The 17,896-nt window shown below is 41.8% G+C and overlaps 2 protein-coding genes across 11 annotated transcripts in view; one reads left to right on the forward strand and one right to left on the reverse strand.

The window, feature by feature from the left end:
* The window catches only part of SHOC1 (shortage in chiasmata 1), a 49,118-nt gene extending 44,605 nt beyond the window's left edge, over positions 1-4,513 (forward strand). For all 10 annotated transcript variants that reach the window (XM_032676286.1, XM_032676291.1, XM_032676287.1 and 7 more), the window contains 3 exons: positions 746-911; positions 1,131-1,685; positions 4,147-4,513. In XM_032676286.1, coding sequence (XP_032532177.1) covers positions 746-911; positions 1,131-1,685; positions 4,147-4,247 — 822 coding nt within the window. In that variant the 3' untranslated portion in view covers positions 4,248-4,513. The remainder of the gene's footprint in view (positions 1-745; positions 912-1,130; positions 1,686-4,146) is intronic.
* Positions 4,514-8,256: 3,743 nt separating this feature from the next.
* GNG10 (G protein subunit gamma 10) lies at positions 8,257-15,225 on the reverse strand. The gene is made up of 3 exons (XM_032675723.1): positions 15,017-15,225; positions 11,614-11,745; positions 8,257-9,883 (listed from the first exon to the last, which is right to left on the reverse strand). Exons 1-2 carry the CDS (start codon positions 15,095-15,097, stop codon positions 11,620-11,622), a joined length of 207 nt encoding a protein of 68 aa, XP_032531614.1. The 5' UTR covers positions 15,098-15,225; the 3' UTR covers positions 8,257-9,883; positions 11,614-11,619.
* Between the last annotated feature and the right edge of the window lie 2,671 nt (positions 15,226-17,896).

The raw sequence follows: 17,896 nt of genomic DNA on the forward strand, positions 1-17,896 counted from the left end.
TGGTATCATTTAAAAATGAATTATACACTTTAGCATGTCATTCATGTCTAAAATGTTGTTAAAAATTCCCTCTCTCCCTCTCTCTCTTTTGCACAATAACAAAACTACCACTTACAAATTCACAGAACTAAGCATTTGACAGAGCCCTGAATGTTAAGATGAAGAATTATGTGCTCCTGCTGCTTCAGTTGGGCCAAGTTTGGGAAAAATGTAGGCTGATTATAGTCAGCTAATTAGATAAAAAATGCACTTATTTTATTATTCAAGAAAATGATGGGGGACACTGTTTATTTAAGGTGAAGCATTCACTTAAGGTGAAGGAGCAAGTGAACAGATATTTGGACACTGAATATGGAATTATTATTGTAATAACTCTATATATGTGAAGCCATGTTTATTGACTGAAAAAAAAAAAAAAAACCAGAAGAATATCTCAGTTAAATTCCTCTATGATGTATGATAGGAGCCAATCCATTGCAGACATTGCTTCCTGCAGTCTTGGGCTAATGAAAGAGAATAAACTACACTAAGACACTGGTTTTCCTGTGTTTCGAAACAGAGACTATTACTTACCCTCTTCATAGATTTAAGGCAGTGGCCCATTGTCTACTGTACATGCCTCTCCTGTATTGGTTCCAATAAACAAAAGCTGATACATCTTAACAACTGGTTTAACTTTTCATATTTAGCAGATGTAGACAGGTATTATAAATATTCCTCAATTATCTATTCCTCATTGTTTCAGCATTTTAGTGACATGATGTCTTCATGCAACCTAAATGCTGGTCCACTAGAAAAAACAGTGCAAGGTGCATCACAGCCAGAAAGCCAGAATGACCTCAACAAAATCTGTCCTGATTATAAACAAAATCAGGCTTTAGAGCTGCTTGATAAGGCCCTAAACAGCACAGGTAATATCTTGAATTGCTAGAAAAATGTTTCCTTTGAAACCAAGTGAAAAAATCTGAGTGCATTAGAATCTTTGTCTTCTAAGCATGGTAAGGCCAGTTATTCTAAGGAGACAGACTGCAATCAGAATGCTCAATGGCATCTTGGTTTCCTGTAAAATTTAGAGAAATAAGCCAATTTTTCATTCTCCAAACAAAATGCTTCAAATTTTTCTCTACTAGGAACATCTCATATGGATTCTGAAGCCTTAATTCCTCCATTGAATCATTGTAAGAGTTTTTTTAAGTCTGATCTTCCAAGCTGTATGCAAAAGAATGCGTGTTCTTCAGACGTAATTACAAGGAGGAAGCAGAATTTCTTTGCTGTATCAAAGGACTGTGAAGATTTTGCCCATCTAGATGTTACAAATTCTCTTCATGTTCAAAGACAGCCATTCAGGATACAGGATGGCTCTGATCCTTCTCCTAAAGACCCTGAAAAAGAGGATTTCTTTGCAACTTTCAATGTCTGTGAACCTCAGGAAAGCTCCAAGAGTTTTCTAGAAGAATTTAGAGATACATTTAAAATCCCTGAAATTCAGATTGACCAGGCCCCATGGAATGACTCTTCATCCACAGGCCCATGTAATTCATTTGTGTGTGATGGTTTCCTCTCTGACTTCTTTGTTGACACGGATGAGCTTCAAAATCTGAATTTTAACCAACTAGGTAGAGAATCTAAAGGAAAGAGAAAAAAAAGGCCTCCATTCTTATGGACAAAAGAAAAAAATAAAACAGGTATGTCCAAAGCAAGCAGAATTTGCTGAAATTCTGTTTGTAACTCAACTGGAAAGTTGTAAGGAGTATTAATAAGACTATACTTTCTATTTTCTTCAAATAGTTGTTAAAACCAATCCAACCCAACAGTTAAATGTTTCCTTTGCTAAAACTTACTTGGATATGTATTTCTTCTGTGATAAAAGGTTCCTAAAGAGGTTCTGTTTTGAGCATAAAGAATGTTTGAGAAAAAAAAGTGCAAAAAAACAAACAAACCCAACAAACTAGAATTGTGTTACTGCTGGTTTTTTCCCTTGGTAAAATATTGAAAAGTGTAGTTCTCCAGTATTGTAAGATTCAGATTCTTCTCTCTTTGACAGTGCCTGAAATATGGATAATGAACATGCCAGAATTATTGTTAAAGTTATGGGAAAGATTCTTTTGTAAACATAGATTTGGACAAAAGGGTGAACAAAAGACTCTAAAGTATATAGATTCTATAGGAAAAAAAAGAGATTTGGCAAATTCAGGGAGTGAAATTCAGATACTGCTGATGGCTGTGTTTTGCTGTTGATGCTAATGGAGTAAAAATGGCACTCTGAAAATTTTCTAAGTTTGTTTCATTCAGTTCCCTTATTCTTGGAATACTTTTTTAGCTAATTTCTCCAGGGCTAAACTCTCCACTTGAAATCATTCCAAAGAATATTTCTTCAATATAGTGTGTACTTCAAAACTTTGTTTGCTCCGGAAGAATGTGCCGTCCTTATACAAAATATTAATTTTCCATAGTTTTCTTATCCCTTGTTCACTTTCTCGAATATAGTTAACTTGAAACCTTTTTTGATAAGCCATAATATGTAGCCATGGAGTCTTACAAGTACAAAAGCATCACTAGTCCCTGTCAGACTATGTATTGCTATATCATTTATTGTAGTATTTTTTCAAATTCCTCTGCTTCCCCGTAGGTGGGGTGCCACATTCTTTAAAAAGTCTAAGGTTAAGCTTGTTAAGTAAAGTGCCCAGCTCCTAGTACAGATGACTTAATTATGATTTCTCTGTTGCTGCCTGTCATTAAATCTTTTGGTGGAATATGAAGGTCACCACAGCATTAAAATATTTTCACTAATTAGATCAGACTCATTCATGAAACCATAAGCAACTAATTTAAATTACTCTGTTTCATGGACTGCTTAAGGTAATTATGACAGTAAAGAAAGGAAAAGTTAATTGGATATGGTGAACTTTTAATATTCAGCCTATGTAAATGTAAATTTTCACACGGAAACTCTGAACAGACCTGTTGCCTCTCCTTTGGGATTAAAATTGAGACCGGTAGCATTGCTGAGTAGTTAACAAGTATTTCAGTAACCTGTAACTGGCATTGATAGCATAAAATAGTAGATACAGTATTTTCAGTAGACATCAGGGCAGATTCTTCTGGTACCACATTTTACAGTATTCTGAAAGCACTGTGATCTCCAACTGATAAGCCTTCTGTAATATTCTTGCACAGTAAGGCAAAGGTAATTAAAAAAATTTTTTTTAAAAAAAGTGATTTTTTTGTTTAGATTTTGGAAGAATAGGCTTATTCTACTTTATAATTCACTAACCAGGGGAAAAATAAGCGTACTAAATAGTTTTGCATGCTATCACAAGAAAAAAAAAAAAATTAAAACCAAAACAACCCCCCCTTAAGAGACTGAAAGCCTCTGAAGGCTCAAATTTGAGAAATGTAAAATCCCACATTTAAGAAATATGTAAAGAGTCAAGTTAAAAAGATACATGTCCCAGGGATTTCTTTAGGCTTTGAATCAAGCTCTCATTAAACCACAGACAATTAATGACACCATGTCAAGCCAGTATTTCTACTGGAACAGATTAAATCCTTAGGTCAGTGTTAGAGTTTTCTGACAATACTTTTTGTGAAGACCAAACAGAATTTTCGTACAGTAACTTGTTTTGAATAAGCAACTTCTCAAATACTTTATTGTAAAAGAGCTTGAATATTAAGAATGTAAGTAGCTTTTTTAAACAACTTAGAAACATGAACATAAATGGTTAAAAAGAATTCACTTTCAACAATTACTGAATATACTGAGTGTAATATTAATGAAATAGAAATAAGCATTAAAATCTTTTCTGAAACATTGTTGTTAAGCATAGTGTAGGTTGATTTATTTATTTTTGTATAAGGTCTTTATACATACTATATATGAACATATTCTTATTATGGGATGATATGCATACAATTGTTCAGTAGCAGTAAATAGTAGTTAATATTAATCTGTACGTATTTTATTTTATGGCATTTGATACTTTTCATGGAAAGGGTGCTGGTTAAAGCTAGAGTCTGTTACTGCTTCTGAGAAACACAGTTAAGTCTGCTGAAGTTAAGTCAAACACATATGAAACACATAGTTAAGTTATGTGTAGTATTTGTAGTTTATCATGGGGCTTTTTTTCTCCTCTACTTCTTTTCCAGATTCAGGATTTCCAGAAATACCAGAGTTCAAAAAGAGAAGACTGACATATGAAAGAGTTCCTGGAAGAAATGACGGACAAACACGTCTTAAATTCTTTTGAATGGAATGGGGATTTGCATATTACATTTATTTTTTTAAATTCCTGAAGTCTTTGAAGGAAATAGATTAATTTTCATTGTTGTTAATTTTTAGAAAGAAACTAGGGTTTGGGAATCCTTACTAGTTCAGGATTCTTTTGTATGTTTTTAAAGTTTTACTAAACAAACTAGTTCCTTGAAGCTTGAGAGTTACTGCTTCTTTGTTTGTTCTCAGGGGTGGTATAAAGGTACTTTATCACTCTTCACATAAAAAATAAAATATTAATGGAAAAAAACAGATGCTGAAGCTCCTGGTGTTTTCAATTCACCTATATTTGTTCCCTGAGCATGCAGCTTTTCAAATGTAAAAATGGGTTGGATCTGCCAGAATCTCCAGGCTTCTCATAAAGTCTCAAGAAATTTCTTGCACCTAGATCTGTGACCCTTTATAGTTGTCCCTTGGGTTCGGATCCACTTCTTCCTTCTGCCAGCTCCTTTAGGAACCATGTGATAAGTTCCTGAACTTTTTAAATCACAATTAAACTACAGGAAAAACCTGTATGTTTTATGGACAGCATTTGAAGGATGTGTTGAAATTTAGCATGCTCATAGATTTGATTCAGGGAACTATGCTGTGACCCTCACTTTCTGCATAACCTGGTGGAGGCTATTTGTTGCCATCTATGTTTTTGAGCCTTCTGGAATGCATTGGCAAGTAGGGAGCTGAGAGTCGTCTGGGAGGCAGTTCCAGATACTCTAGGCTACAACTAGAAGGGGTGAGAGATAAGGAAAAAAAGCTGTCTGAACTGTGAACTACAGAAGAGCACAGAATAGTGTCCAAACCCTCCTTTCCATCAAAGGATTTGGCAACAAAACTGGAAATATGTATAGGAGCAATGGTAGACAGTAGCTCCATTCTGCTGCAGGAATGCATACACAGTTTGCACAGGCGTGCCTGCCAGCTCCAGGATGTCTCTGTCTGATCAGTGGCCTTCAGCTGAGATGATTCAGGTTTCAAACCCACAAACCCTTTTAAGTTTGATGCAGTAACAGAAAGTGTGTGTGTGTGGGGGGGGGAAGTAATAAAGAAAATAAAAACCCACTATGTTTATGGTTTATGCTTGCAGTTAAATACTTATTTGACATTAAGCACATATTCACTGTATGGATAAATGAAAAAAGGACTTAGGGGAGAAAGATTTGGTCTCTCAGAGAAAACAGATTGCTGATTTTTAACTGAATTCTTAAAAGCTATGATGACAGCACTAATCACAATTTTAGTTCACAGTAATATCCCCAAATTATTTGTACCCAGATTATTTGCAAGACTCTAGAAAATACCTTTCACAGGTGATAATATAAAAAGATTTCTAGTAAAATTGCAACCAAGCCAGCGTTTCCCTGAATAAGATGAAGACTTATATAAAAATTGCAGTTTGCTTACTATTTCTGGCCCATTTTTGTGGTCATCTGACCTAACCAGTTTCTGTCTTTTGCATCATGGGTCTGACTCTGTTTTTTAAAATTACCTCCCAGTTTGCGAGAACCAGGAATCTCTTCTTTTAAAGTGCAGCTCTACAAAGTCTCAGTCACAGAAGACCACAGCTGGAGAAAATTATAGCTGCCAGTGCCAAGCTATGTATTTATATCTTCCTTTCCCACAGGCAAAGGCTGACACCAGAACTTTCACATGAACAGTTGTGAAAGAGTAGCTTAGATAATCTGTAGGTTACTTTGAAAACAAAGACACATTGTCTACATTAAATAAGAAAATTCAAGTGCTGTCTGCATTAAGTTTCATCAGGTAGAAAAAATGTCAGTGTGCAGTTAATTTAAGGGCAATGTAGTGGAAAATAAGGAAAAATGTTTGCAATGACTGATTGCTTTACTGTATTTGTTTATGACAAATCTCAATTTCTTACAGATATGGACACATTGACAAATTTATCAAATGTGACATTCTTCCCCCTCGTCAGTTTAATGTAAAATTACTATGGCACTACAAAGATGCGTTCCCCCTTCCCCCCCCCCCCCCCCCCGAAGTATCTATAACTAAGAACTAGAAAGCAACTAATTCTTACACAAAAACGTGCAATACAGAACCTAATCGCCAGTCCTCCATCAGCAGGTAGGGACATTTCATTCCTGGAACAAGTTTGTAAACTTTTCATGACCAGGCAGGTGGCACGTGTAGGTGTCTTGCTGATAGACTGAGGGAGAGGACAGTGAGCAAAGGGGGGCTTGTGGTTCGTGTGAGGCACTTAGTGTACAGATGTGTGCACTCACAGTGTGCTTTACTGTGGGCATCCTGTGGAACCTGTTGCCATCAGATGGTGTGAAGGCCTCTGTGCAGCAGACAGCCCTCTTGGATGGGCTTTGGTAAAGCCTGTGAAGGGAGCTAAGATGCTGCCCACAGCTCTCCACCCCACTGCAGGTTAAACCTGTTAAAGCAGAGGCAGCAAAATGCAATGCTTGTCCTGGTCTAAGGCATCGCAGTGTTGAGTTCAGCACAGTAATGCAAAACGAGGTACACCTGCAGCTGTCCTGTACACTGGGTAGGTAAGAGACAACCTGTTCTGCTGCCTACAGAAGCAGACAGCTGCCCAGGCTCATTTGTCAGGTTCCTTGGTTACACCTAGAAAAGGGGACCTGCAAAAGCTGAGCCGCTAAGATGCAGTCTCATCTACCCAGCACAAAATGACCAGCAGTGGCATACTTCATCACACTGATTCCCAACACAAACACAAGAGCCTCAATGCCAACCAATCCCACTCTGGAGCTCCTTCTGACACTCAACTTTTGTCACAGTACATGGCCTGGGAGGGCAGAGGTGGCATTGCTGTTAATCCTCTCCCTGCTTGTACCCAGCAGCTCAGTTGCACACTGCCCTGAGAGCAAAGGGGTGCAGCAACCACACTCCTCTGGAGAGGCTGGAATCCGTGTCTGAGGAATAACCACCATGCTCAGAGGAACATCATGGGGGAGTGCTCCCAATCCATCTCACAGCTGCTGCATGGGTCTTTCTATCCACCACTGGTGCAAGACATTGATGCAGCCAGGATCTGCAGTGTGCTCACAGTGCTACTCCTCTAACGTGTGCTGACTGTGGTGCTTCTGCTGAAAAGAGACCACGTGGAACTGGGCAGGGCAGCCAAGAGACAATAGCGGCTGACTGGCTGCCCAGCAGCTCTCTGCTGCACATTGTGATTTGGCTACTCCTTATGCCAGCTCAGCAGCCACTCCAGAGCCCGAGCTAAGCCAGGAGGTGTGTGCAACAGTGGGGGGGGGGGGGGGGGGATGGGGTGGGGAGAGAAACAGATGTGAGAACAAGGGGAGATTTTATGTCAGGAGGTAAAAGAAATACGAAAGGCTTGCCAGGGAGGGAGTGGCCAGCACCCAGGTGATGGCTGTCCCAGGCCCTGTTGAAGCATATGCTCATCAGTACCTTTGACTTTAGCATTTTGACCCCTGATTGCCCCTGTGCAAGTGAGACTAACCGTGCTTTCTCTGGACCTCAGCAGTGCATACCTGTGTCAAGCACTAGAAGAAAACCTCCATATTCTAATAGCCTACTGTGAAAGGAAGCCAGAGCAAAGAAAACCCCTTAAGGAAGGAGGTTCTCTCAAGAGAATGTGTATTTATAGGCACAATACATATTGGCAGTATTACAGCTCTCATGTTGGCATCTTTCTGCAGGACAGCAAGCATGAAAATCTTTTGACAAAGACATCAGCCTGGAGGACACCTGCTGCCCCATTTCAGTTAACATTCATGAACATGAAGTACTCAGAGGGCAGAGTTCTTCCTTACAGTTTCAAGACATGTAAGTGAGCCTGATAACATTGTTACTATTTCCCACAGAAATGGTAAATAGCTATAAATGGGATTTTTCTATTAATAAGAATTTCTAAAAATCCACCAGCAACCTTCTCTTCCCAAAAAAGCAAAGTGCTTGAGGCCTCCTCTCCCACTGCAAAATCCAAGTACCCTCCTCCTTACAGTATCTGCTCTTTGTTATAATTACACAATGAGTTCAAAGCCAATAGTGATAGGAATTTTATTTCCAAACTTCTAAAAGATTAATACAAACAATAGAAAGTAGACAAAATTAAAAACTTATTAAAAAAGTTAGTTATCCTTGTAAAAGTGCTCTATAAAAAAGTGAAGGCAAATCACCAAGTACATTTTAGTAAGTTTCATGTATTGCAGACCTTGACAGTGATGCATGCAAGTGTCTTTGGGTGCTCCTGGATTTTTAGTGTCTGTTTGGTCACATTTTAAATACATCAAGAAAATTTCACCATAGCAGTACTTTTACAAATACATATTAGAAGAAGGATTACAGATTAGAAGCATTGCAAAAAACATGCTTTAGAAATCAAGCCTATGCTATACATTGTGTCCAGCAGTTTCTAAGACGTGTCATTTATGCACCGAGATGCACTTAAAAAACCCCTGAATTTGGCTCCAGGTCTTGCTAATGGAAGCAAAATTCCCCCTGAGAATGTTACTTCAGCACTAACAGCATTTAGCTCTGTACCCTAATTATTCAGTTTTGGGTTGTTTTCTTTAGGGAAAAAAAAAATCATTTTTGCTATCATTCTGGTGTTGCAGTTTATCAAGACCAAAGTAAGTAATTTGGTAAAAATTCGCATGTTTTTCATTTCTAAAATGTAAACTTCTTAAGTAATATTTGTACAGTTAGCATAGTATGTAACAGCGGTGATGATTATGAAAAGAATGAGAGTTACTGTATCAGGGATGTTGATAGTTTTGGTCTGTGTTTGGCCCAGCCACCTGTATGAGTTTATATTTTCCCTGCCAAGTTCACTGACAAAACGAGAACTTCGTCCTTGGAGAGAGAGCTTCTTGTATAAACTGTATTAAATGGTGTTCTGTGATTGGCTTGTCATCTGTCAAGGACATTTGAAGGAGAAACCGAAGAGGAGGGGATGAAGTAAGGACCCCTGACTCAATTAGAAAAGACCCCCGAAGCAGACTGCGCACGTGGAAGGGAAATTCCAAAGTACTCACCCATGCACTGAAGGGATGCACTTGTATAACCAAGGGGGTGGGACTGAGAACCTCTGGTGGGGAGGTGCTGGCCACACCTGCCTAGGCAGACTTACTCAGTTGATTGTATAAAAGCAGACAGCCTGTGTTTTGAGTGAGCTTGCTCCACACTAAGGACCAAGTTGTCTTTAGCGTGGACGCCTGCTATGAGTGAGCCTGCTAACCCTCCGAAAAACGCAGCTGCTGCAGAGGATTTTATGGCATTCAGAGTTGGTAAAATACCCCATGAATGACACCTGAGTGAGTAGGGTGTCATATTTCTTCATTGTTTTCTCTTTCTCTCGGTTCCTGTTTACTTCGGCCACTTCTTTGTAACAAATATTGGGTTTTTCTGTTGAGATTTCAATGGTGTTATAGTTTTCAGTTTTCAGTATGCTTTGAACCCTCCCTAATACAGTTACATTAAAAAACTTTAAAAATATTACCAAAAGATAGTGGAATACAGATTCACAAGAACAAACAAATAAATATCTAGGACACTGTTTTTAGCCACATAAAAGTCAGGACACAAAGGGAGACTTTTCTTGTGAAGGAAAGGCAGTTATTATTCATGTCATGCTTGAAGGCAATTCTCCGATGACCTTCCCTATAAGAGGAAAAAGAAAAGATTTATTAAATGCCATCTTCCTAAGCTTTCTCTTACAAATCACAACAGAAAAGCTCCTTTGCACTGAGGAAAACATGAATAACCACTTTTCTTTGTTGGATATTGGTATCCTTGCATATCATAACATTTCTTACTGGCTTTTTTACTTTGCTCTGATTTTCTTATGATTCTAAGATAACAAAATAATAATAAACTACATATTTTATCTATTAGCAAAAAAATACTAAATAACATCCTGGGCTGAGCTATGCATTTCTCAAAGCATAATAAATTAATCATCAAACTCTTGTGAAAATATTTTGTAACCTATCTGAATGATGGGATCAAAGTTGAATCCTACAATACATACATCCATACACACAGAGACTGCCAAAAAAAAGAAAAGGTAGAAAGGCTGCTTCAGTAACAGAAGAACACATGAAACAGTCACTATCAATTTTATCTTATTTGCATGAATAATTAAGAGTAGCACATAAATTAAGAAAATCTACTTTTGCTTCTCCCCTGGCAAGTTTTTTCCAGAATAGCATCTCATGTCCAGTTGTTCTCTCTCTTTAGGTTCAAACCTGCTTTGTTAAACCTATGTAGCAACAATCAAAGCCACACTACTGATGAGGCAAAAGCTCAACTGCAAGCTCAGGAACCCTGGCAGCAGGAAGGGGAAGATTTTATGTTCTAGCTTAAATTCTGCCCTTAAGAAAACATTCCTTTTGTATTTGACAGCACTCTCAAAGAAGGAACAGAATTCAGTGGCTCTTCCTCTCTCTGCAGATTTTTCAGCTCTTTAGCAGGAACTATTTTTATTTTTTTCTTTTAAAGAAGAGTAACCCTTCTGAATATCCTACTTCCAGATTCGTTTGTCACACAGCAGAAATAGATTTTCCAAGTTATGGTGTGGTCCTGCCTAGGACTACTGGCATGCATGGTGTTTCTTTCTCCTGCTGCAATCACTGATAACCTGTACGACTAACAGGAGAGGTTGGAGTGGGAATCACAGAACTGGATCCCAAAGATTTGCAGATGCTGGATGGTCACCCACCCATGTACTCTGCAGGTGTTACATGGGTGCAAGCCAGGTAGAGTGCTAAGGCAGAGTTTAGGGAGTAGCTCATCCCTTAGACCTGTGCTGAAAATGGATGTGATTACAGAATGCCTCAGCTCCTCTTTGCTTCCATCGCTTTTGGTGCTGTACCAACAGTAAGAACAGAAAGAGCCTAAGGACAGACATAGCCAAATAAACTGCAAGATGACATTGAAGACCAAATGTATTTTAACAAGGTTCTTGCTTAAGCTGTGAACTAGTTATCACAACACATGCAACTGCTACAGCTTTGTCTTCTCCAGGCTGGGGATGTGACTGTTTTTTGTCTGCCTGTGTCAAACACAGCTGTGTGTCTTAGACAATTTTAATTAGTTTGGATACTGCTAAGGATGCTAGAGTTGCTCAAACACAAAAATACAACCATTCTAACAAAAAAAACCCCAACTCACAAACAAAACACTTCTAGAAGGACGTGTGGGAAAAAAACATGCTTCAACTGCCACACCTAAAAGAAACAGAAAACCATTTGCAGAGCCAGTAGGGAAATGATAAACACTTATCCACGAAGAACTCAACATTTGAACAACTATCACCATGTTTCTTTGTCCCTGCAAAAGGCTTGAGTTTCAAATCAGAGTAGTTGCCATGATATCTGTGACTTTATTACCTGTTTTCAGAGTAGAGCACAGGATCGGGGTTCTCGGAAGGGATTGCTCCCCGCAGGAACCCCAACGAGCAAGGCATCTTTGCAGGCATTTTGCATACAGTACTGCTGGAGTTCTGCAGCTGCCTGAGAGACCTGAAAAGGAAAAACAAACCCGGAGAGGAAACTAATTCATTCATAAGCATCTACTAGGCATTTCCTCTTGAAGAGCTATTATCAAACAGAGCTGGAGTGCAGCCAAGTCAGGTCTTGGATTCTAAAACACCAAGTAAGTCAGAACAGAAGCACATTTACAAAGCTCTGAGGAACCATGCATGAAATACTAGGCTAGTGATGAGCCAGGAAAGTACAGAGGACTGAGGTTCAAGTGTGATGCAAATTGTCCTCATTAAAATGCACCGAGACCTGACCACAGTATTTACCAATCTACTTTTTTTCAGGTTTATATCTGAACTCTTTGATTCTCAGATAATTTATTAAAAGGAGTTTAATTTCCAAACTTTTAAGCAACACAAACAATACCAAGGAATGAAAGAAAGGAGGATGTAAAGCTTTTTAAGACCGTCCAAATTGTCACCTTCTCCCACGAGTGAATTCAGAACTTCAAATCCACATTCTGGCCCCAAAGAGGAGAGTCCAGAGCTACAGAACAAGCCCAGGATCCCAAAGATAAGATGTCCTCAGCACTGAACTCCCCTGCTCTCCCTGTGGATGGCAAGTCAGTCATGTACCTGTATTCTTGAAGGACAATGTAGAGGAATTCACAATGTCCCAGACACACACTAGGAATAGATGCATGGAACTGTCAAAATCCATGCCATCTGATAGTTTTTTTATAAAAGGAAATAACAGACCATATTGATGGGAATACAAGTTCCCCCCTTAGCTTACCTCTGATTTGTTACAGGACTCCTGAAATAATGATTTTTCTTCCCACACAACTTTGCAGGGTTGCCAAAACAATAACCAGAAGGACCACCCACACTTCCCAGCCTCCTGTCTAAAGGGGCCACCCAGGAGCCCTGATGGAATTTTGGTTCTGGGCCATCCCATCTAACAGCATCTAGAAGTACATGAGAAATCTGGCCTAGCACATGCTTTCATTTGCTGTTTTGCTGCTCTCCGGCTCACCACCTTCCAACTCTCCTCCGTGATCTCCTCCAGGACACTCAACCTGGTACTGCCCAAATTTACTTGGCTGTTGTCAGCACTTCAGGGAGATGCTGTGAGGAGCATTTCTCCTCAGCCTCCCAGGTTCTCTTGGGCAGAGTACAGGGAGAAGTAAGGATTCCTGCTACATCAATAGGCTTCATCACTTCTTCCTTACTTGAGGAGAACCTTTCTAGAGGCTGCAGGGGTGTCCTGCAGTCCCTTGGACCCTCTGCAGCACTACCCTCCTTGCCTCAACCACAGCTGGTACCCTTGCTGGTACCTGACTGTGCACCACAGAGATGCCACCTGCCAACACTGATCAGGCCAAGGCTGCATGGAGCTCTTTTCTGGGAGAGTCAGCAGTTCCTCATAGCATCTCCTTGCACTTTCCTATCAAACTTTCCAGCATATACTAAGCTCTATATATCTTGATATAATTTTTCTTTTTTTTTTTACAAACCAGATCTACTCTTAGCCCTACTTAGGCCCCATAAAATTCTTCATTCCTTCAGTTCACACGAAAATACAAGGGTTTCTGCCATATTTCATCACACGACAACCACGCTCCCTGCAACAGCCTCCTGTGTGCAAGATGTGTGTGGGTACTTCTTTCTACTCAGTTTCCTCTTTCTGAAAATATTTTTCCTGTCTCCTTTTTCAGCTGGCAGAGTAAACAAAATCACCATGGAACTTTGTAGTATGAAATGTATTTTTAAAAATCCTTTCATAGCCTGCTTCCGTCTGGAAACACATTGTCTATTCAAAGTAGACGAAACAATGTTTTCTCCTATACCAGTGTCTGCTAAAACTGAACCAGGTGGTTTTTCACCAGGTGAATATAGTCCTCATGAGTTTTACACTGTATCTCAAGAAACCCAAATGACACTTTTTATAAGATACATTTTTAATCATGTGTCATTTCAAAGCCATGAACAGGTTCCTAGAACAGCAGACTTGGAAACAGATTGCTGCGCGCAATGCTGCAAGAAAAATGAGACCGAGGCCAATTAAGGCCAAGTCTCCCTGGAGTACAAGCAAACCCATAATAAATACATAGGAAGTCCAGTTCCAGAATACGTTATGGGCACAAAGTACCTGCAAACTATAAACTATGTATTTTACACCCCCTCCCCCCAAAAAAAAAACCCCCACAATGGGGCGAGGGGGGTATATATGCCTCAAAATGAGCAGGAACAGAGATCCGGGCACCAGCAATAACTGGTGGTTTGGTCAACCATTTCAGTGTTAGACAATATCCCTCTTGCCACGAGAGTCTACATTTGTACTCTGAACCGTGCTGTTTCTCAGATTCCCACACATCATTGCAGTGATAAATCACAGTCACTTGTAGCGAATCAAGCATCTGCTGATTCAGAATGTGCTAATAAAATTTACTAACATTAACAAATTTATTAGGATGATATCCAAAAGCCATAATGGTTTCACCTTGCAATGAATACTTCAAATTTTCACCAGCCCAGAGTCAGGAGTAATGAGGAAAAGTATTTTGAATTATTTTTTAAATCAACTAGCTAAGTTCCTGCAAGTCAATGTTGTCAGATTGAGGAAGCTATGTTTTGTGACAGGACAGAGAAAATGGTGAAAAAAGGAGGTGATGAAAGAAGAGGAAAGCACTGGATATAAATTATTTTGACCTTCATCCCTTCACAGACTGTGCTGGATTTTGTGAGTTGTTGGAAAGAGTCGTTTTTGCAAAGTAGTTGTGGACTCCCCCAGACCTTCTGCGAGCTAAGAGCTGTCTTGGACAAGGCACCAAACCTGAGGAGCTAGCGGACGACAGGACCGCCTCACCAGTCCGCCTTTGTCTGGAAATATGCAAGCAGGAGAAGGTTCATGCATGCGTAGCAAATGGCCTGCCTTCTCCAAGTGTGCCAGCGGGTACCACACCGCGCTGCCTCCCCCTGCAGATCCTGCCAGCTCTCCGAAGCGGGGGGGAGTCGCCTGGCTCCGCTGCGAGGAACTACTCCCGATTATCTGCTTGCTTGTGCAGAACTAACGAGGGGCTACTGTATTATTTATCACGGCTCCTTCCACAGGGAACAGCACTCGCTTCACCGCGCCCGCGGGGCTGGGGCTCCGAGCTCCCCCGGGGCACACGCACCCCTCGCCCCCTTCCTTCCCAGGGCGCGGACAACGCGGAGGAAAGGGCAGGAGGGGATTCTCTCCCGGCCTCGCCGCGGAGGTCAGAGCACCCGCGCCTCCCCCCGCCCCCGGGTCCGGCACCCCCGCTCACCTTGATCCTCTCCACGGCCGCCTCCAGCTTCAGCTGCTCCACCAGCCGCTGCATGGTGCTCAGGCTGCCGCCCGACGACATGCCGAGCCCCAGGGGAAGACGGAGGGCGTGAGACGGCGGGGCAGAGCAGGGCACAGCGGGGCAGAGCGGCTCCGGCGGGCTCGGCTGGGCTCGGCTCCGCTCCCTCCGCCCCGGGGAGGGGCCGCGGCCGCTCCGCCCGCAGCGCCAGCGGCACCGCCCCGACGGACACCCCCGAGCGCTGCCGCCTGCGGCGCCCTCAGCGGCACTGGGTGGGGACTAAAGGTGCTTCGGGGGACGAAAACTTGCTGGTTAAAATAGGACAGCAAGGGGAGAAAAATAAAAGCGAAGAACAGGAAACAAAACAAAAAAGGGGGGGGGGGGAGAAAGGGAGGGGGAAAAAAGGAAAAGGGAACAAAAAAGAGTAGGGGGAAGGAGAAAAGGAAAGGGAAGACAAGAAAAATGAGGGCAAAGATAAAAAAAGGAAGGGGAGAAAAAATGGAAAAGGGGGGGAAGGGAGCAGGAAAAAGGGGGGGAAAGAAGTGAGGAAAAAAAAGGAGGGCAAGAAAGAAGAGATGAAAGGGAATCCATAGGCTCAAAGAATGGTTAGGGTTGGAAGAAATCCTAAAGATCATCTAGTTTCAACCCTCCCTGCCCTGGGCAGGGATGCCACCCACTAGATCAGGTTGCTCAGAGCCCAGACTTGCCCCTTAACACTGACAGAGATGGAGTTCTAAGCATCCTTCTCTCCCCACAGGCAGCTGTATGGCTCAAACTGCCTGGCAGCTGCTGCCAGTGTTGTTTCATCCTCATCCAGAACTGTTCATCACCATTTCACCAGTGGCCATAAATAAGTCCCCTCACTTTTTGGCAGGGGTTTGCCGGCCATTAGTTTGTTGCCTTGTTAACAAGTCAGTGGGTTGAACCTTATAACCTCAAATGGTTACTCTGAACATAAGACAGGACAAACAGGGGATCAGACCCAGCCAGCATGGGTCTGTGGAAGGCAGGTCCTGCTTGATCAGCCTGATGTCCTTCTATGACAAGGTGAGCCAACTAGAGGATGAGTGAAAAGCTGTGCATGTTGTCTACCTGGACTTTAGTAAAGCCTTTGACACCATCGCCCATAGCACTCTCCTGGATAAACTGGCTGCTCATTGTGTTTATGAGTGCACTCTTCACTGGGTATAGAACTGGCTAGATGGCCAGGCCCAGAAAGTGGTGGTGAATGGAGTTAAATCCATTAGGCTGCTGGTCATGAGTGGTGTTCCCCAGGGCTCAGTATTTGGGCCAGCCCTGTTTAATATCTTCATTGACTACCTGGACAAGAGGATCAAGTCCTTAGCAAGTTCATAGATAACACCAGGTTGGATGAGAGTGTTGATCTGCTGGAGGGCAGGAAGGCTCTGCAGAGGGGTCTGGACAGGCTGGATCAATGGGCTGAGGCAAATGGTATGAGATTCAACAAGACCATGTGCTGGGTGCTGCCCTTGGGTCACAACAACCCCAGGCAGCGCTACATGCTGCGGGAAGAGTGGCTAGAAAGCTGCTCAGCAGAAAAGGACCTGGCAGTGCCAGTTGACAGTGGCAGAACATGAGCCAACAGTATGTCCATGTGGCCAAGAAGGCCAATGGCATCCTGGCATGGATCAGAAACAGAGTGACCAGCAGGACCAAGGAAGAGATTGTCCCCCTGTACTTGGCACTGATGAGGCCATGCCTCGAGTCCTGTGCCCAGTTCTGGGCCCCCTGCTTTAAGATAGACATCAAGGTGCTGGTGTTGCTGAATTTTAGGAACTCTCTAAACATGGAGAAAGAGTCAGGATTAGAAAGGAGACAACGTTTATTTTGCACAAAGTGGAAGTTTTTCCACAAATCAAGCACACAAAAGCGTAAAAAGCAAGGAAATGTATACACTAAAGTTTACAAAAACGGGCCTACCTAATACATAGTAAACAACTACCTAATGCATAGTCTTTGAGCCTGGTAATCTTATGCAATACTTGTTACAGCCTGTATGGGCCTGTCTCTCCTGATCTCTGATGGTCTTTTGGGGAGGTGTCCCCTGCTCAGTTTCCAGTGAAGTTCAGCTCAGGACAGGCAAAGCCCTATGTTGAGTGCCAATTAGGATGTGATCTGCAGCTCCGGCTTAAACAATTGCCAAGCAGGACGTAAAACACAAAAGCTTTCCATAAGCATTAAGCAACACCTGTTAAACACACCTGATAAAATCTATTTGTATTCAAAAGAAGGGTTAAAGGTGAGAAAGATACCATCAGCTTCCATCTGCAACAGAGATCAAAGGAAGGAATGGAGAATTCTGCTTAAAGATTCAGAGAAGTCTGTTTGAACACATCACCAGAGCGTGTCCAGAGAAGGGCAACAAATCTGGTGAAGGGTCTGGAGCACAAGTCCTGTGAGGAGTGGCTGAGGGAGCTGGACTTGTTTACCTTGGAGAAAAGGAGGCTCAGTGGAGATCTTATCCCTCTCTACAACTGCCTGGAAGGTCTTGAGGTGGGGAATTGGTCTCTTCTCCCATGTAACAAAAGACAGGACAAGAAGAAATTATCTCAGGCTACACCAGGGGAGGTATAGTTTAGATATTAGGAAAAATTTCTTCATGAAAAGGGTTGTAAAGCATTGGAATAGTCTGCCCAGGGAAGTGGTGGAGGCATCATCCCTGGGAGCATCCAAAAAAACTGTGAATATGGCACTTGATGACATGGTTTAGTGGTGAACATGGTGCTGGTGCTGCTTTGATGGTTGGACCTGCTGATCCTCCCAGGCTTTTCCAATCTTAATGATTCTGTTTCTATAGGGACAACCAGCCACAAGCTTTGAGGCTTGTGCCTCAAAGCCTCA

The sequence above is a fragment of the Chiroxiphia lanceolata genome, chromosome Z (genome assembly GCF_009829145.1).
Source record: "Chiroxiphia lanceolata isolate bChiLan1 chromosome Z, bChiLan1.pri, whole genome shotgun sequence".
Taxonomy (NCBI): Eukaryota; Metazoa; Chordata; class Aves; order Passeriformes; family Pipridae; genus Chiroxiphia; species Chiroxiphia lanceolata.